Consider the following 21457-nt stretch of genomic DNA (forward strand, 5'->3'; position numbering starts at 1 on the left):
TAGCAGCAAGGCCAGACCTGATGGCCGCTTCCTCTCACTCCCTCTTCCTTTCCCTCTCTCCTTGTCTCCCTGTCCATTGTCAAGCTGTCCTCAGGTTGGCTGAAAGGTTGATTACATCATCTCAATCTAATTAGCGAGGAGCAAAAACATCTGTATGTTTGTTTTTCTAATGCTGATTGGTCATTAGTGTAAACAACAAAAATGGCCAGAGATTGCAAAATGTGACCTTCTAAATCAATTTAATAACACACATTTTCCACTGAACTGTTTGCCTATGGCGCCCCTGCACACACTGTGTTTTTTGGGCTGTAAAGCCGGCATGAGAATCAATCCTTTCCCCCTTGATGAAATATAGCCAAGATGGCGCCTGACAGAGACTTGATTGAGAAAAGTTCATGAACTGTTCCCTCTCTGAGCACAGACTGACACGGATGGCTGATTGACAGATGAAACACAAAGACACATCTGAAAGACGGAGCGCCGAACGTCCTCAAAACCGGTACCCATCCCCTTCTCCTCTGTCCCCCTGCAGCCCCACCCCTTCAACTCGGCTCCCCTTCTCCTCTCTCTCCATATGTCTGTGAATCTGTCACTATGGCAACCTCACCCCCGGGGGCGGAGGAGGAGGGGGGGTTGCCTTCGTTCAGACAAATAAGCATCGCAGGGCTCATTTATGATGGTTTGTTTAGGGATTATAATACACTGATGGGAGGTCAAAATGGATGTACGTACACACATGTTCGGACATAAGAGTATATGTTTGAGCCTATATTCATAATGTTGCAGAGAGCATATGTGGTAAAGCTGCACTGTAAACATTTTGGAAGGAAAATAAAATAAAAAACATGTCTTTATTTAAGTCTTTTCATATCATACACTTAGGTTTCATGAAATGTAAATAAAAAAATGAAAATCTTTTCATATTTTCAGTTTTAAAAAAAAGTATAATTGCAATTTTCCTCAAACCGAAGAGAGCTCATGCAGCATGCCAACACAAGTCTGGTGCCATTAAATCAGTGGATTATATTAATGGCATCATTAGCATTGCTGGTCCTAGGTTATAGCTGATGTCTCAGATGCAGTCTCAGCAAACTCCGTAAAGGCTCATTTCATTGTTTTCCCCCCTTTTTTTTCCCGTCACTTTATGCTTGTCTGCAACTTTTGAAAGGGCAATCCAAACTAGTGAGTAAACAGAGCGGCGTGGGAGAGGTCAGAGACTCCTCACAATCAGATATTATGTAGCAGAGCCACCTTGGTTGATTTTACTGATGCAGCATGATGCCACGGGGAGATACTGTATGCACTGTACATAATGATATCCCACACTCCTCCGACACACAGCACCAGATGCCTACGGAAGCAAGGAATTTTCCTATGCAACAGACTTGCAACCTTGACACAGTTTCACCTCTGCGTGCACCCCTTCTCACTCTTTCCTCCCATCCTCATGATACCTTACATTGACTCAAAGGCCTCCCCCCCGCCTTTTTCCCACCCCACCTTTCAAGAGCAAATCTCCCTTTGCAGCCAGAAGTGCTGAGTGCTGCTGTTTGCTTTGTACACAGAAATTCGCTGAGGCTGTAAGCTGTCCCCAAACATCTGCTCCCTGGAGTGGAGCAGGAGAGGAGAGGCAAGGACTGCTTGGATTGGTGCGCATGTTGTTCAGTGTAGCTCTGTCACAATGTGTTATGTATGGATTTGTATGCGTGCGCGTGCCAGCGAACAATTATTCAAATAGGTGCTTTGTATCTTTTTGAGCGCTTTATTAGTAGCACCTCGGAAACAAAACACATATTTGTGTAGTTGTACACACAGGGCATCCAAACATGGACAGGCACACACACACACAGGTGCACTTCATGTCAACTTTCTTGATGCACAAATTGTTTGGTAGTCAAATATGTGAGTGAGCCCGATCAAAAAGACTAATAGTGCGTGAAAGTCTTTGCAAATGAAGAAAAACAGTAAAATCAGACGAGCAGAAAAACTAAAAAAAGGGAGGAGAGCATTCAAATGATGTGCAATTACAACAACAACTGAGCTATCTATAAGTGCTTCACATAGAGTTAGAAAGAGCTTAACTTGATCAATTGATTTCACTCCCCTGAGCACCGGTGAGGATATTACATGCATATTATGCATTAAGTTAATTTTAGGTCAACTTAGCATTAATTACAATGAGCTCAGAAGGAGCCCACTTACATGTGTTAATTTAAAATGTAGTGTAAGGTATGCTGTAAGCCGCATATGTCGTCTCATTGCTCATGCCACGCAGCGCTCCTCAGGAGGATTGTAACAGCTGCACACATCAGCTAACTTGCAATAGACGACAATATAGGAGACGGTCAATAGCCTCATTGATGATGAACTAATACATGTTTTAGTTTAATATCTCAATTGGTGTGTTTTATAAAAAAACATATAGGTAACTTTTACAATTAATGTTTGAGCAATTCATTATAAATATGTTTCTTATTTATTTAAATGAATGAGTTAAATACATTTTGGAATGAATTTCATTTCAGTAAATTATTGCTGTACAGGAAGGGAAAAGAAAAATAAAGGTGAAGAAAAGTCCAACTTGTTCAATGTCACCACTGTTACTAGTAATACATTTTCAGCTGAGTTATTTTGGTTTTATTTTCCTTCCATTTGCCAAGTGTTGGCTCGTGTGGAAGCAGAGCACAGCTGTCAGTCTCAAGAACCAACCGTACATCTTCAGGAAGGAATTACAGAAGTGCACAAATTCATCAGAGTAGAGTCACACTCAAATGCTTTCGAACTAAATGTCAGGTCTGAACAAACAATGCAGTTCGCCTTTCATCAATTGAGAGGCAAATGCTGAAGCTGCCACGGAATGAAATTAAAGTGATAGTTCACCCAAAATAAATCAACTCTTCTTTTCACCTTCACATCATCCCTATAACTCACATTAACTTTTTTCCCCGCCACACATTTCTCTGCTATTTTAAATTGTTGTATACTTCCAAGTGAATATATTATACAGTAGAAAGAAACTCTGATGAAGTAAGTTTGGATTTTTTAAAAAAGTCAGAGTGCACACCTGCTGCAAGCATCCTCTCTGTGCACATTTCAACCTGTAACTTGAACCCCTGTGGCAAGGGAACATATTTGCACAAGATGATAAAAGAGTTTCTAATAAGGTCAACCATAACACACTTCTCAGTATTGGAACTGTGGACATGAGGGAGCATTTTTATATTCACGAGCACATTGTTTCATCATCATTGTCCTCATCATCATCCCCACAACCTTCACAAGTGCACTCTTATTTGCATCAAAAGAAGACAGACATATTTGATGGTTTTGTTAATCATTCCACTTTGTGCTATTTTGTTTAGAGAAAGGCGACCTTAATGGTGTGTATTTTGTTTAAATGCAAATTTAAAATAAACCAGACACGAGACATTTTTAGTCTATAGCTTGCATGTAAAATCATTCGTATCAATTACAAATAAAACTTTTAAAAATGTTGGCACTGTCACATTCTCCTCTGCAGACCTTTAAGTTTGAACCTCTATATTTAAGTTGATATTAATGAGATGGAAATTATAAAACATATTGTTTCGAGGGGATTAATGTGTAAATTCTTCCAAAATTATTCAAGCAGATATGCATGAAATATATAAGCAGCGAGGGGGTTATGAATAGTTGTTCTAAATTTTGTTTGTACCGGCTCGGACGTGGAATCATATTAAGTGTTCGAGTAACTTTAATTTTTCAACTTTGCTATTAAAAATAGGACTGTAGTTTATATCCAAAAAACCTATTGGGTGAAAAGACTCTTTCATCCAGTTTATAAAGTGAGCCAGGAGCATATTTTTGGGGCTTATTAAAATAAGAGATAGGGCAAAAATTAGGTTAGGTGTAGAAGAAAAAAAAAAAAAAAAGCATTATGTGGCTTGGTATGGAATTATAATATGAACAATTATCATATGGCCTAGTCGCCCCTCTATTCAGCTGGATGAAATATTATGGTGTGGACATACAGACCCACCACCAGAACAAAAGCGTCCCGATTTGTTGGGGAAAAAAAGAGAATACGAAAGAAAAGAGAAAGCTCAAACTTGGAGGTCATCTGAAATGAATGGTGCATGTTTCTCTGTGTGAGCTGCTGACCGAGGTCATCCTTGTCCCGAGGCAACACAAAGGTCAAGAGGTGAGAGGTGAACTCTGGTTTAACTGCATACATTAGCTCCATGTCTGCCATACAGAGCTGCAACTCTCTTATAATTATATTATTCTATTTGCACCAAATTCCAACGAGGAACACCTGTTAAATGTTTAAAACGGACCTAATTAATTCATTTTAATTCTCGTTTTTTATTTCTAAGAGGACACCTTTAAGCTGCTTTAAGTTTAATCCTTTTTGTTGTCGTCATTAACATCCACTCCTTCAACATCCATGTGCAAACACCCACTAATTGAAAGCTAAACAAAAATATTCCCCCACATGGCATTAATGCGGCTTATGGCCTCATATCTTGATATTAGAATAGACATTAACATGACAGCAACACATCGCAAAACATAACAGTGTTTAAAGGGGCCGACTTTATACGATCATTTACTTTATGAGATGAGATGTGAATCTGGAAGGAATATTTAGCAGCTCCTCGAGCTGCTGCATCATGGGGGCCACGCGCAAATTTATTGGTTGATCTGCAAAACAGCCCAGACAGCACGTTATTGTCTGCTCTCCCGCATGAGTGTTCAAGCTAAATTATCATTTTCTGATGCATGTATATGGCGGTAATAAAAAGACGCCAACAACTCCCGATCGTCGTGTTTCTACATGCCATTAACATGCAGTTACAGATGCATGCAGACACACAAAATAGTCCCCCAGATTTGTGCCTCATAATAGATGGATCACCACGGATCAATACGCTTAATACGAGCGGTCAATAAATCCATCAGTTAATTATAGGTGTTTTAATGTTTCCGTGGAGGAAAAAAAAAACTAAAAGCGGACTAAAATACACAACATTATAAGCAGCATTTGGAGCTCTGCTAAATTAGCCTGATAATTAAATGTTAAAGATGTGATTTGTCTAAAACAGGTGACTTTTTTGTGTCAGAGATAAAAAAAAATAAAAAAAAAAAGCTTTTTAAAGAAATAGAAAAATAAATCTCCATAAAATTGATTGAGAAAGCACATCTTGTGGAATAATTTGTAAAAACAAATGTGTTTCCTGTCTAGAATAAACTATTAAATAAAAAAAATACAAATAATGATTATTTTAAACAAAACTAGGAGACACGTGTCCTGCAGAATAAATATTCAAGTAAAATCAGCTCCTGGGATAAATTGCACAAAATAAATAAACAAATAAGTCTGCCTGCAGTTTTCTATGCTCAATTAATATAATTTTGTTTCCGTGTTTACATTGTGTAGATAGAGAGCGCGATGCGATGACTTTGAATTTTAATATTCAAATCAGCGCCAGTCTGGAACCGAGGAGGAGAGGATGACAAATTGTTTTGACCCGTTCTTGCATGAAGAAACTTTGCCATTGCGCTTCTTTGCGACAGACAATCATCCATCGCGGTGTAAGCAAATTAAAGGTGATGCCTGATTGAAACCGATGCAAACTTGGAATCAAAACATCTGCAGGGCTCGTGCATGTGATGATGCAAAGGGTTCAGGAGTTCAGGTGTTTTTTTGGAGAGGTCGGTCCAGGAGATATGGTGCAGGTGTCCAGAGTGTCTGTGCGTAAAAGCCCGTCTCTCTGCAATTTCTTCTGCTTCATGCGTCTATTCTGAAACCAAACTTTCACCTGCGTCTCGCTGAGCTGCAGGGCACCCGCCACCTCCACGCGCCTGGCTCGAGTCAGGTACTTGTTGAAGTGGAACTCCTTCTCCAGCTCGGTCAGCTGCTTGGTGCTGAAGCTGGTCCTCGGGGTGCCGTTCACCGTGGCATGGCCGTCCGTGCACATGATGCTGCTGCTGCTGCTGCTGCTGCTGCTTGTTGCAGCCTCCACAGCACCGAGGCCAGAGCCAACAATGCTGAACCCACAGGTCATGTGCATCCTGGCTGGGAAAACAGAGGACATGAGAACAGGCGTCATCAGCAAGATCAATGAGGTTACCCCCACAAAAGAAGCACAAAAAGCCCTGCTGAATAAAATTATCCACGCCCTTATATGCAGGAAATAAAATTAGATGTTATTCCAGAACAATTCTTGAATAATAAACTTTAGTTATAAGTAGTTATATAACTTTTGTATAAATCCTCAGAAATTATGTTAAATGTGTATTACTGGTTTGGTAATTTGTGTGAATTTGAGGAATATAAATGAATAAATAATCACAGGTTTGTTTGATACTGAAGAAATGAGTTAAACAAATATTCAAGAATTTAAAAAAAAAAAAATAGGCGTCAGCAAGATCAATGAGGTTCCCCCACAGAAGAAGCACAAAACCCTGCTGAATAGAATTATCCACGCCCTTATATAAAGGAAATAAAATTAGATGTTTGTTCCAGAACAATTCTTTATTTATTTATTTATTTATTTGCACATAAATAAAACTTCACAAAATCCAGTCAATGAAATAAAAAAAAGAAATGCGTCAGAAGAGGTCAAGAAGCCACAGGTTTATACAAAGGACTCCCCCACTAACCCCAGGAGAAAAAAAAACAATAACAAAAAAGGAAGAAAGATCTAAACTAACATAATTAAAAAAAAATACAACAAAAGTTAAACAACAACAAGAAGTGCACAAAATGTGCAGAAAAACTTAACCAAACAGTGGAAAACAATCCAATAAAAACAATGAAATACATACAAAAAAACAGTACAGAAGAAAAGAAAATATATTTAAACATATCAAAAAGATAATTAGACATCATTGTATAATAAACTTTAGTTATAAGTAGTTATATAACTTTTGTATAAATCCTTAGAAATTAAGTTAAATGTGAATTTAAGCTCTATATCTATACCGGTCTGGTAATTTGTGTGAAATTGAGGAATATAAATTAATAAATAATCACAGGTTTGTTTGATACTGAAGAAATGAGTAAAACAAATATTTAAGAATTAAAAAAAAAAAAATAGGCGTCAGCAAGATAATGGAGGTTACCACCACAAAAGAAGCACAAAACCCTGCTGAATAAAATTATCCACGCCCTTATGCAGAAAATACAATTAGATGTTATTCCAGAACAATTCCTGTATAATAAACTTTAGCTATAAGTAGTTATATAACTTTTGTATAAATCCTCAGAAATTAAGTTAAATATGTATTATAGCTCTATCTGTACTGGTTTGGTAATTTGTGTGAAATTGAGGAATATAAATTAATAAAATAATCACAGATTTGTTTGATACTGAAGAAATGAGTTAAAAAAATATTCAAGAATTAAAAAAAAAAAAACATACAAGAAACTGATTTGTAGTTACTGGCCCCGAGCCAGTTTAGTTGATTTAAAGTCTTCACCCAGGAGCCATTTCTCTGTCTCTATAACAGACGTATTTCACAGAGGTATCAACTTTAGAAGCAGCCTATAGGCACATTGTAAAAATCTTTTGTTGCTGTCAAACAGGTGGATAGGGAGTTGTGTGTAATAAACGTGGACATAATAACAGAAACACCTGTACGGTGTAAATCAATCCCATGGAACAACATCACAAACTCAAGCCTGAATAATGATTTGAAGATTTGGATAGAGACATATGAATCTGGAAGATCTGAACGGTGTTGCTTTCAAAGTGTGTTCGACTCAAGTTCACCAAATAGTATAGAGCAAAAAGTGTTGCCGTATATTGCAGTTATGTGGAAAAGTTGTCAGAGAAATGTTTCTTGTGATTCAAAACAACTTGTATCGTTTACAGTCCATTAACTGTATTCATCAGAATCATTAATAATTTGCCTTTAGGCCTTTCTGTGTCAATGACAGTTTAACAGTTTACAAATCCTTTCAAACACCGCATTAATGACAAATGCCTCCATTTTTTTCCCTCTGAGGTTTCTGGGTCACACATTAAAGTATCATCTGTGCTACTTATGTGCAATGAATGACGGGAACCGCAGCTATATCTTGATTTTTCATTGCTGACATTGTGGGGAAGTCGTCCGTGTGTCTTTGCCTCTGAGAAAATGTGCTGCTGCTGCATAATGGAGTCAGTGTGCCAGGTGTAGAGCAATGTCTCCCACCACAATTCATAGGGAGGAAGGTTAACAGGCCTCTAGCCACTTGGAAAAGCATAGCAGATGGAAAGGTCAGTTATAGGATAAATGTCGGCATCTGTGTTTTAAGAAAATGAATGTCAAGGTAACCGAGGCTGAGAATTAGAGGGCAGCGAATATGAAGAACCAATACAGAGCAACTGTACGTAATTAAGAAGTTCAGCTTTCAGGAGTGCAAATCACATGCACATTCTGATTAATGGCTGCAAAGATAATAGAATTGATGCCGGCCAGAAGGCATAAAAGAATCAAACTAAATATTTGAGAAATGACTTGCATGCTTAAAAATAGCCAGGCAGCAGGGGGAATGGAAGGGGCCTTCCAAGCCAAGGAGAGGGAAGAAGAAAAGGGGATAGATCGATACACATTGCCTCAGTCATCTGGGCATCCAGCCCACAGTAATTCAGGTGCTGTCAAAGCATAATTGAAGAATGACGCACTGGGAGTATATACACTGAGCCAAGAGATCAGGTTACTGCAGGTCTGTGGAGGCCCTTCAACATGGAAGAATACGCGAGACTTTGTTTTGTGCCAAAGCCAATGCAACCTCCAGAGGAAAAGCACACTTTCACTAATGACTCTTTTACAAGTTACACTATATAGCACTAATGAGTTACTCCTACAGATGATCCCCCTTCAGAGAGATACAGAAAGAGGTTACAGAGATACCAACAGTACTGCGAGGAGATGTGTGTGCGTGGGTGGGAGCAAGCAAATGACTTTCTTTAAGTACACGGATTTGGATCAGATGAATGGCTAATGTGTTTTATGAATAAAATGACTCCTCGACCAGTGTGTTGTTGTCACCTTTTCAGTGGCACCATCAGAGACATGTTTACCAGCTCATCTGGATTGTGAAGCAGGTGCAAGTCAAAACGTGTAGTTTTGTGTTTGTTGCATGTTACAACATTGCAATATTTAAGACAAATCAAAGGTGTTCATTTCACCTTTTGCTTCTCTTACAGCAGCATCATGAAAAAGATACTTGAATGCACATCACTGTCCACTAATCTGAGTTTCTAAGGTATTTTTTTGTCAGTTTGTGCTTTCTACATCATATAACATTGAAATATCACAAGGTGGTATTGTCATCCTTTGCTTCTATACTCCTGCATTAATCCAAAATGTGTCACAAGCTGTATGAATGCACATCATGAATGAGCTAAAAGTGTTAGTTTTGTGCAGTCAAATCAAAAGGTGTCGATGTCACCTTTTGCTTCTCTTATAGCAGCATCATGAGAAAAATGTTCATCAAGATGCATGAATGCACATCGCTGTCCACTAATGTGATTTTCTTTTGTCAGTTTGTGCTTTCTGCATCACTGAAACATCCCATGTCAAATCAAATATGGTATTGTCACTAGGGCTGCAACTAACAATTATTTTCATTGTTGATTATTTTCTCAATTAATCGATGACTTGTTCGGTCTATAAAATGTCAGAAAATGTCAGAAAATGGTGAAAAATGTTTCCTGAAGCCCAAGATGACGTCCTCAGATGTCTTGTTTTGTCCATGACTCAAAGCTATTCAGTTTACTGTCATTGAGGAGTAAAGAAACAAGAAAATATTCACATTTAAGGAGCTGGAATCAGAGAATATTGACTTTTCGTCTTAATAAATTACTCAAACCAATTCTTTGATTATCAAAATAGTTGCCGATGAATTTAATAGTTGACAACTAATCGATTAATCATTGCAGCTCTACATGTCACCTTTTGCCTCTCTACTCATCCAAAATGATGTGTCACAATCTGAATGCACATCATGAATGAGAAGAAGAAGAAGAAGGGAATCAAAAGCTATTTTGTGCAGTCAAATCAAAGGTGTGTCGATGTCACATTTTGTGCACACTGAATCACCACAAATAATGAGTTAAAGTCCACATCATTTCACATATTCATGTGAATGTTGCTGCAGTTTCTGTGTCTGTTACAGACAGTCCTTGTAGAGGAGCTCAGGCCTTTTCACCACAAACAGTCTGGTGGTTATAATGAGCAACCTGCATCTTTGGTCACTGAACATTTGGGTCAGCAGACGGAGATTGTGCTGTGGGGAGAAAAAAAAAGAAGGTCTGGACCACCACTGTAGTCAATCTTTGTCCGTGTAAAATTTATGAAACCCAACCCAAGTCCAGTGGCTAGTCAGTCAGCTGACATTATTGATCAAATGAAGGATCTATAAGATACGATCACTCACATAAAATTGAGGATTGATAGGCATTTTTCACATTAGTAGGCTATTGGTATTTTTTTTTTCTTTTTTAAAGCCTGGGATATGTATTCTTCTGTGGGCTCTCTGCCCAGGACTCATCAGTCAGGGAAATGATGATCTGTGACAGCAATTATGTTAAAAAGGTGGACACATGTAAAGGTGCTGCAAACTGAAATCAATACACCAGGGCTTTCATTACAAACAGACAACTAATCAATACCCAGGGAGCACTCCGGCTTACAACAGTAAGTTTTACTCAACTTCCTGTGAGTCTCGACAGCCACTGGTCTGCTGCATTATTCAAAGGCTACTGGTTAGTAAGGGCAAGGGTAAATAATTGATCATTTTCCAGTTGAATATACAGAGGCTAAGCAGGGCCTTTTGACTGTGTACTCCACCCTCCTCCTTGTGTGTGCAGACTGAATCCTGCTTACAGAAGAAGGTGGAGCGACCATAGTAAATAAATAACAGACTTGCATTAACATGGAACCGCTAAGGAAATAGTAACAGAGTGCTCATGTGCATATTCAAATGTGGCGTCCACTACACAGCTAGTGCAAAACGTTTTGATCCGCTTTTCAAAAAAAAGAAATTATTTATTTTTAAATGGAGGAGGAAATGGTGCACGGTGACGCACAAAACACGTCAGCTATTTTTTCTCTTTTTTTTCTTTCAAGCTTGAAGTGAAAACTTCTTTGCAAACTTTCCCCCCAACTATGAATAAAAAGTTATACAAAACTCATTTATAAAAAATACATTTATGTATCCAGGTTACTTTATCCCTCCTTGTCGTGCGCAGTTGACACAAAAAACAAACTTACCCTCCCGGTGCTGACTCCTCTTCACTCTCATCCACTCAAAAGTTTTCCTGCTTACATCCACATGAGCATGCACGTTACAGTCCGAGCCAGCTGAACTCCCCGTGGCGACGTGCATCTCGGGGCCATTACGTGCGTAAATTTGCTCTGTTAGTAGTGCGCCAAAACCGGATTGGAGCGCGTCTGACGCGCAGTTTGATCCGCGTCCTGGAGAGCCCTGCCCAGGCTGCAACCTGCACCGCCAGGGGACACGGGACGAGTGGAGGGGGCAGGCCGGTGGAGAGAAGCCCTCCAGAGTCTCTGGAAGAGGAAGAGGAGGAGGAGGGCTGTCCAAAGAACTGTTGGAGAGAGTTAAGTACCGGGGATGCGGAGTATTAAATCCTGAAGCGACTTCTTCCACCTCCAGTCTCCTCTCGTCATCACTGCAGAGTTCAGGATGAGTCCTGCCGTCCAGGTCCGGGTTTATGACCTCTTTTGCTCGGCAGCAGCAGCCCGTGAAGAGTAGCCCTCTGCTACTCTCCCCTTCGGCCGTTAACTCTTGATAGGAAGTCATTATCACCTCTCTCCTCCTGCATAATCATTGGTTGCACTTCATGCCCGGCCTCTCATGCATCCAAGCATCCAAAGTAACGCATGGTCAGGCAGGCAGGCGGCTGGTCAGGACGACCAGCTGAGGGACATTCCTCAGAGGAAGAAAACAGCAAGTCCTCTGATTGATGGAGATGACGTGCCCTCCTGGTCTCGGCCAATAGCCGGACATCTCTGTCATCAAGAGAGGACAAGTCTGATTAGAAACTCACTTCAGGTCAACATTTTAATGGTGACAAAGAGTTTGCACCAGGCAGGCCATTGCAAAGACTACAAATAGCCTTAAAAGTTAACCATCACTGAGGGCCTTCATGGGCCTCTCACCTTTACGCACAAGTAGGATATGACGTCAGAGTGTTTGTGTCATACACAGTTTTGTTTTGGGACCCAAGAATGAAATATATTTTTGGTCAAACTCTGGTATTTTGGTTATTTTCCACCACAACAATGAACACTAAAGCTGAATATAGGCCTACATTGATGCAGCTAATGGATTATGCCCCTTAAAAGCAGCGAGGAAGTTATAACCATCACTGAGGGCCTTCATGGGCCTCTCACCTTTATGGACAGGTAGGATATGATGTCAGAGTGTTTGTGTCATACACACTTTTGTTTTAGGCCCCAAGAAAGAAATATATTTTGGGTCAAACTCTGGTATTTTGATTATTTTTCACCACAACAATGAACACTAAAGGTGAATTAGCATAATATAGGCCTACATTGATGCAGCTAATGGATTATGTTAATTGGGGAAAGGCTTCTTGAAAACCCGAGGCCCTCTTTAGCAAAGGGCTTAGGTCATGTGAAAGGCACACTTAATGGGTTCAGAGGTCGTGACAGCTGGCATTTAGAAGTTCAGTTGGAGCAGATTTGTAATTAGCCTCGAACAAATACAAAAAAATGGCTCAGAGCAGAGATCAAGAAGTTGTAACTAACAGAGGATATGTTTATCTCCAGGTTAAACTAGCTTCATGGCTCCCTTTCGCCAAATATAATAGAGCGTTTCTGCAGAGCCCCCACAAGTTTTTAGGACTGTGCTTTTATTTCAACATATCTGTGTGTGTTGACTCAGTCATGAATCACCGTGTGATACTTTTCATGTGCAAACAGCTCTGCATGCTGCTATTCAAACTTGAGTGACATAAACAAACAAACTCCCCAAACTGCATGCCCAGAAGAAGAATACAAGTGGTCTGCACCTACAGTGCTCTGCCCTGGAAACATGCAAATAGGCCTAATGCAACTGGCGTCTGGTTAAACAGTAGATGTGCAGGAACACAGCAACCACAGTGTTTCCACCTCTGGCTGCAGAAGTGAAAATGTCAATGAGCTCCACAGTGCTGCTGCACAAGTTTTTTTTTTTTTTTTCCTCCTGAAGTGGTGACCTACTTTCAAATACACACATCATCACTGCTTGTCGCTCAGCCTCCTGCTCGCATACATTCACAGTTAGGGGAATTAATAAAGCTAATATGTGCCAATGTTAGTGTCCAGTGATGATGTCTATAATCTCCAAACCGTTTCATTGTTTTGCTTTCAAAATGTAATGAAGTATATTTACTCAAGTACTGTACTTAAGTACAATTTTGAGGAACTTGTACTTTACTTGAGTATTTCCATTTTATGCTATACTTTATACTTCCACTCCACCACATTTTGGAGGCAAATATTGTACTTTTTACTCCACTACATTTATTTGATAACTTTAGTTATTTTGCAGATTCAAATTATTAATTCAAAATATATATATCAACTTATAAATTATGACTTATTATTATTATAGGTTAAGCTACCAGGCAGTATATTAGGTAAGAAAAGCTACAAGCTGCAACATTAAAGTGATGCTCACACATAAATGCATCAATAATTATGATCGTGTAATATAATATATATTATTCTGAAATGGGTCATTCTGCATAATGAGTACTTTTACTTTTGGTATATTTTGATGCTAATACTTTTGTACTTTTACTTAAGTAAGATTTTGAATGCAGAACTTTTACTTGTAACAGAGTATTATTACACTGTGGTATTGTTACTTTTACTTTTCGAGTAAAATATCTGAATACTTCTTCCACCACGGTCTTATATTTTCCAAGAAATCCAAAAATTGCAAAAATTCAAAAGGAACACAAAACTTATAAAAAAATAATTAGCCTGTTTTATTATCAGTCATGTTTCATATGATTGGCTCAGTCGCAATAGAAAATACTATTTATCTATATATTATTACTGAAGCTGGAGCCATGACGTTGAAATGATATTACTACATTTCATTATTTATAATTATTTGGAATCATTTATTTTCCCTGTCTCTATTCTCAGACCAATCAATGGGGGGAAAAAAACCATTCAATATGTTAATTGAAAGTCATAACATGCAGGCCATTATTTATTTATTTATTTATTTATATATTTATTTATTTCCATTATTATTATTATTATTACTATTATTATTATTATTATTATTATTATTATTATTATTATTATATTTCCTATCATTATTATTACTCATATCCATAACATTTAATAACAACCTAAACTTAAGACAATAAACCTTCTCGTCGTTTTATTTGAATATTATCTCCTATATATATGTCTTTTAAAGTCATGCAGTAATTACAAAATAATTCAGCGTAATGAACAACTCCTAACTGCATCCTCCCATCGCAGGGCTATATGGTCCCAGCTGTGGGAGTTAATGGGATTCTACAGGCAGCGATGTGCTGAATGACTGAGTGCGATATATCCCTTCTCTCCATGCATTTGCAGCGCGCGCTGATCCATCTTCATGTCAGCTCGGGAGGTTACCCAGGGTTCACGCGCTAGCTTGTTTCTCTCCTCCACACTCAATAAATAAATCTCTGCAGCTTTCTGTTTACCGCCTGAATATAAATTTGTTTGCAGTCGATCGAAGACCTGTGCGGAGGTATTAGAAATTGTATTTCTGTAATGGCTTTCAGCACTGGGAGGGGAGGAGGAAGAGGTTGCAGAGAGGGGAAAAAGAAGAAGAAGAAGAAGAAGAAAAAAAAACAGGTGTGAGCAATCTCTGCTTTTCCCATATGCAAACGATTTTTTTTTCTTTTTTAAAAACGCAGCACCCTATTACAGCCCTCGGACGTATTCAAATTACATTTAAAACCAAGTAACCTTTTTATCATGTAGGACAAGAACAGCAATCCGGGTTTGTTCCCTAGAAGTGCCATATGTTTGATTAGCATATTTGAAGTGTTGTTCCACATCACTGGCCCAGCACCTTTTATGCAACAGAAGTTATATTATCACATTTAGCACACCAAAAAAAAAACAAGACATCTATAAGCTGAGGCTCCTTTCCTCTGGACAGCTTGTATATCCTTAAACCACAAACTCTGCATGAGGGAATAAGAAAATCTCACAGTTTAGGGTGAAATGGATCCAATTCTGAATCCCTCAAACCACTGCACCCCAAAGAAAATGTGAATATTCTGCCCCCAAACATCCTCTTAAAAGTCAGTGCAGGCATTTTCCATCATGATCACCATTGTCTCTATTGTTTTGACTGGAGGTGAAGCAAACATGGCAGCACTTTGGGTGGCTGTGTCAGGAGGCAGGAGGGAGGGGGAGAGAGAATATTGACTGATGCTAATTTGTTTTGCGTCCAAGCTCTGATGTGTGTCAATAGGCAGTCGAGGCCCTGGGATCAACGCGGCCGTGCTCGGATTACCTCTTCGCTCCAATTGAACCTTCATCCTGCCGCTGCTGACATGATACTACTGGCCGCCATTGACACCAGACCCCTTGTCTAGCCCTCCAACACTGTCAGGCCTAATTATATGTCAGCTCTTGACCCTCACAAGACTGGGAATTAACCAGCGCTGACAGACGACTGTCACCACCAAGCCCAGAGAGGTCACCGCCGTTAATGCAGTTCCAGGGGGGGGCGAAGATGACAGCCATCTTTGCCATGTTTATGGAGCTCAGGCTCATCAATGTGGCACCATGATAGAGTTGTAATGTGGCAAAGAGGAAATAGAGAGAAAGGGTCAGAGCAAGGCTGAGGCACACAGATATTCACGTGTGGCACATTGACCGGTTGAAAGATGGCTATCTGTGTGATTGATTGAGCATGTCTGTGTTTTTCAAATATTGACATTTTTGAAAAATAGTGATGTCAGAAGTGAGGTTTAGCTTTGTGTGCACCCGGGCCCACACACAATCCAGGGAATACCACCTGAAAATGAAGAAATCCATCCACTCACAGTGTGAAATTCTAATAATTGTCCTTGCTTCGTCGTTGAATGGTATGAAATCTGTCACAGCACATGAACCCTAATCATAAATCCAATGCAACTACAGTGCAAATGGCCAGGGACATTACAGATAACTGCATTTTGCACGGGCTCAACACTGTGACAATGAAGCAATACCTTGCTAATACCAGGACTTTTCAACAATAGCCTGTAGTATGTGCTGCAGCGCTTCACAGCTTCAGTGAGCCAAGAGGCTTCGAGTCGGCAGAATCCCAAACATCATGACAACAAGCCATCAGTCATCTCCCCCCCAAGCTGCTGCGCACACTTGTGTGTTTCCGGAGTTCTTACTGTGGGAAATGAGCAGGGTTAAACATGAAACAGGAGGAAATGTTCATCATTGCAGCAACACTCTGTAATATTCTGTTTTCGCTGCGGGGAAAGAGAAGGAGTGGGTTTTAATTTATTTTTTTTTTTGCTTAAACATCCCCTGCTTGTTCACAATGCAGATCAGGAGTCTACTGTGCATGCTAATCATGGTTAATAGCAAAATGCTGATAGAAAAATGACACTGTATTAATAAAGCACTAATCTTCTGGTGAGGCTCGGGAAGGATTGTTTGTACAGTCATGAAAGGAAAAATGTCAAGCCGTGGAAAAGTTTGAAAGTTAAAGTCTAGATGAATCAGGTATTTAATATTTACAATATCAAAATATTAGTTTAATGTCTTTTATTCCCCATTAAATAGCTTTGAGGTTGTTAAAATCATCTTATTTCACACTGTCTGACAGCATCATATAATCTGTCTCGGCTTCACTGAAGCTATATTATGTTTACACTGAGTGAAATATTCAAAGCCAAGACTCCATGAATTTTATGGCTGCACATTTCATCAATAATGAAAGGGAGGATATTCTAGATGACTTATGCATCATTTTTATATACATTTCCACCAAAAGTCACAGATACATATTTGTCCGCTTATAGGTTCCATGGTGGACAGGAGGTCTTTTTGCTCAGGCTCTCTGTTTGGCAACACCTGGAAGCTTGACACCCTCCTGGATCCATCGCTTCATGTTCACATTATATGTGTCAGTTTTGTCATATGGATTGTCTATGTTGTAATTTCATCATGTTGTTACTCTGTACACACAACTATTGCATGTCTGTCCATAACGGGAGAGGGATCCCTCCTCTGTTCAATTTTTTTCCCTGTTAAAAGGTTTTTTTTTGGTTGAGTTTTTCCACATCCTCTGCGAGGGTCAAAAAGAACAGATTGTTATACAGATTATAAAGCCCCCTGAGGCACATTTGTGATTTGTGATATTGGGTTATATAAATAAAATTGACTTGACTTGGCCTCTCCAGTAGAATTTAAAGTTATTGGGTTAAAACAACATTTGGCTGCACAATGACTGGACCACTGAATACTAACAGAAAAATGACACTGTTGTGATATTACTGTTTCAGAAAGTTTAGTTTTAACAATTTAGGTTCAACAAGAATTATGCATGCAGTCAATAAATTAAAAATCTTTGGAAATATCCCAATTTTAACCCTCATGCTATGTTATCATTGGCTTTATTTCCTCATTGTGTCTGCTGCATGTGTAAAAATAACAATATTTGAAAAACTAATTTTGTTTTCTTTAAATATACTTTTTTGATTTTCTTCTAAAAGCATTAAAGCCCAATATGTAGAAAAATATCTAAGTGATTTTGAGTTGCCACAAACTGGGCTTGCTCGTGTGATGTGACAAAATATAGAAATGATCATGAAGCAAAAGACACATTTCATGTGTTGTGTTATATTAGTTATGCATGAGCTAATATAAAATCATTTTGTTTGTCAAAATGAATGGACGGTGCGTTATCCTACATTGTGATATTACTAATGTTTTGAGTCAGTTTGGGGTTTGGAAGATGTGGTGCTGCGTAAAAAAGTATCATCAACACCAATCACAGATGTTCATTTTCAGGTTCATACTTTTATTTTGGGTTTCTATTAGAACGTGTTTGCATGCTTTAATGTTCAAAACACATTATTATTCTCATACTGTCTGTCTGAAACGCTCCATTTTAGCACCGGTCTCTTTAAGACCCCCTCCCGCAAAAAGCCCAGTCTGCTCTGATTGGCTTGTGAGAAAAATATGGTGCACCTTTGCAAAGGTAGTTCTCAAGCTGTGGGCGATATAGGCTACGTTTCAGATCACATACTTTTTCTTTTTACTTTTAGTACATAATGCAGCAAAGTACGTATTGTTGCATGCAGTTTGCATACAATTGTGACATAGTACTTAACATTGCACCTTGAACTTTGACCCTATTGCTCATATATCCACTGTGCAGAGGATTGTGGTCAGAATAGCCAGCAAAGCATGCTGGCTTTCATACTGTAAAATGCGGCCAGATGTAGTAGGACATCCTGGTATTACCTGGCATACTATGTATTGGGACATACTAAATCTTTTTCTGGCATGCTAAATATGGTAGTATGGGTATTGGATGGCACAGATATTCTAATGAGCCTGCATGTGACATAGGAAGGGAAGCCAAATCTAAACGGCTTGTTGGATCACATGTTTTCTGATCAGGGCAGCCCACAAAAAACTGAATGTTAGTCTTATTTCACATTTTGGGCACTCCAGATACATAAGTGTATGTGCATAAGCACTGAAAAAGTGAGTCTGTCATTATATGTACCTTTTAAGTATGTTTTTTAACCTGTTAAAGAGGGCCCTATTATTTACAACATCCAAACATCAGTATTGTGATACATTTCCAAAATACTTACATGCTGCAGATGTTATTATCTGAGATTTTTTTGCGAGAACCAAAAGAAAATGTTCATCGATTAGGTTCTGTGTGATAAAGCCATTGGGTGTTAAATAATTCTTGGGTGATCAATACTGGTCAACATGTGACATTTAGCAGGGTGACTGTTGTGATTACAAGTTCATTCATTTAACCGGAGCTCTTCAGAGGGGAAAGTGAGCTCCGGCAGGTGACTCTCTCGCTGTGCACAGCGCTGCTCGCCACAGCTGAGACAGTTTCATCACCAACTTACCTTTTTATTGTCACCGATCATCCCTAACTGGGAAGCATTTAAAATGTCATTGATCTTGATAATGCCGTGCCGTAATATGACAGTAACAGTTGTATGAGATTCAGGAAGTCAAATTTCCAAGATTGATGAGTCGTAGCAGTTGAGTTATAATCCATCTACCTGAGTAATGCTCAGGCTCTGTTCCACACGAAGGAGCAGACAAATAAATAAAACCCATAAAGGTGACACAGGAAATTGATACTTAACAATCATCTTGAGCAACAAGCACCTGGAGAGACTGGTGGGCAGCAGTTACTACCGTGGAGGGAAAAGGCTGAGAAGGTTAATAGGTCATAAAAAGAACAAAACCTCCTACAGGCCGGGCATAAAAGTTCAGGGTTTTGCTCCACAATGGACCAAAGTATTACATGTGACAGTCACACGATGGGAAGGTTTTACTTCTATTATCTTCATCATACAAATCATTCAATTATCAAACATAAAGATTAAAAAAGAAAACTGAAAATTAGTCCCAAATTGGTCATAATCTTGAATATTGTGTTCATCCCAATCCTTTTTCTTAAGAGTAGATGTTGAAGTCTGGTCGATGAGGTTGTGTCAAAACTGGGAGCAAAAACCGGCAATAACAGACATTCAAGAAGGATTTATTCAATTCACAACAGTCAGTCTGTCATGCAGCACATATAAACAGCAGTCACAGGACCACTGTGGAAATAGGTTATGGCATGTTGAAACAAATTCCTGAAGACCTCTATCCATTTTTCTCTCGTAGATGGTTAGATGGCCAAACCGACTTGTTCTGTTTATGGTTCGCAACCTCTACTTCTTCTAGTCTGTTTACTTGCAGCTTGCAGCCATGCGTAGCCTATAGCGCCAACTTCTGACCAAACTACGCTGTAGCCGACAAGCCAAGTTTATTTGCTACAAAACCAGTGTATGGAAATGTGCCTAATTTGCATTTCTTTTTTGCGACTTTTCAAAAGTTTGCTTAAAAGTCCCTTGACAATCGAGTGGAAACACAGCTAGTATGTCAAGTTTCAATTTCAATTTCTATCTCTCAGAACATAGTGAGGTGCGCTATGCTTTATTCACCAAACTTTTCTTCGTCAGGATGGTGTCTGACGATGTTTTGTGAATGCTTTGCTTATACAGTCCAACAAAAACATGGCTTTCATCCAGGAGACCACTGCTCGCGTCCCGTGCGCCATGTTATAATCTGCTGTTTGATCTTGTCCTGTGTTCACAACGTTCAGTGTCATTTTTTTTACTGTACAAACGTAGTAGTTTTAATCCCAACCATGTAGTTCTTTCCTAAACCTAACTATATCAGTTTTGATGCCAAAAATAAAGTGACGGGGCGTGATGAGTTGGGATGAGAACGTGTTGGATGTTGGTGCTTTTTGGAGATTATTTCATTCATGAACATATCGGACAATAAAGCTTGCTGTGCGGTTACTTGTACGACAGGTATCCTGTTACCCAGTGTGCGGGCGTTTGATGATGGGCTGCCACTGGATGACACACATCAGTTTCCAACGGGATATCGAGAACTGTATGTCCGTGAAACTTGGCTAAATTCTGGAATTCAACCGTGACTCTTTTTCTATATACCGATCTGACAGAACAGAAGACTCCAAGAAATAAGGAGGAGACGTGTACTTCATGGTGAATAATGTCAACTTTAATGCACAAATTGAAGGAGCGGACGGGATTGCATTTCACTGGAGTTGTAACTTTAACTTGTACGATTTCATGTGACAAATAAATCGATCGAAGAAGTCTGTGCTCCAGTTTTTTCAGTGATTGAAATTCTAATTTTAGTATTATTTTTTTATATGTTAGCACCGGTACCAACATCATTTTTGCTTTTCAGAAACCTATAGGTGACGTCACGGAGACTTTGTCCATATTTTATACAGTCTATGATCGTGCCCTACTGGCTAGCTAATGGCCACCCCCCTCCCCCAGCGTTTTCACGGAAGCGTAGTGCCCACCCTTTGCTTCCCGCTCAGGTAAACACTGTTAGCTCTGTCAGCACTGTTGCCATTGTTTGCACTGTTAGGGAACTCTGATTTAGCTCATCAAACAATCACAGAATAAACAGGCAGAGCATACACACTAATAAGAGCAGGGGCTGTCACATAGACATTTATTATTGTCATGTCTATTTTCCCCACTCCCAGTATGTAATTTACTTGAGTTAATGTTGGTCTGTGTCCCGAGAGGAAGGTGCACAATTATATGAGCTGTGAACTTGAGAGATGCTTGTTCACTTGTGTTTAGTCACAGGTGGCATCAATCTGCCCTCATTTGGAGCTTTGACAAAC

General features: G+C 39.2%; 1 protein-coding gene across 1 annotated transcript; it reads right to left on the reverse strand.

Annotated features, from left to right (window-relative positions):
• Positions 1-1819: 1819 nt before the first annotated feature.
• On the reverse strand, positions 1820-11853 carry hoxc1a (homeobox C1a). Its single transcript, XM_037771650.1, is given in 3 exon segments — positions 1820-6058; positions 11248-11806; positions 11809-11853. Coding segments are annotated over 3 exon segments (996 nt in total). The 3' UTR covers positions 1820-5666.
• Between the last annotated feature and the right edge of the window lie 9604 nt (positions 11854-21457).

Source organism: Sebastes umbrosus, chromosome 6, assembly GCF_015220745.1.
Source record: "Sebastes umbrosus isolate fSebUmb1 chromosome 6, fSebUmb1.pri, whole genome shotgun sequence".
Lineage (NCBI taxonomy): Eukaryota > Metazoa > Chordata > Actinopteri > Perciformes > Sebastidae > Sebastes > Sebastes umbrosus.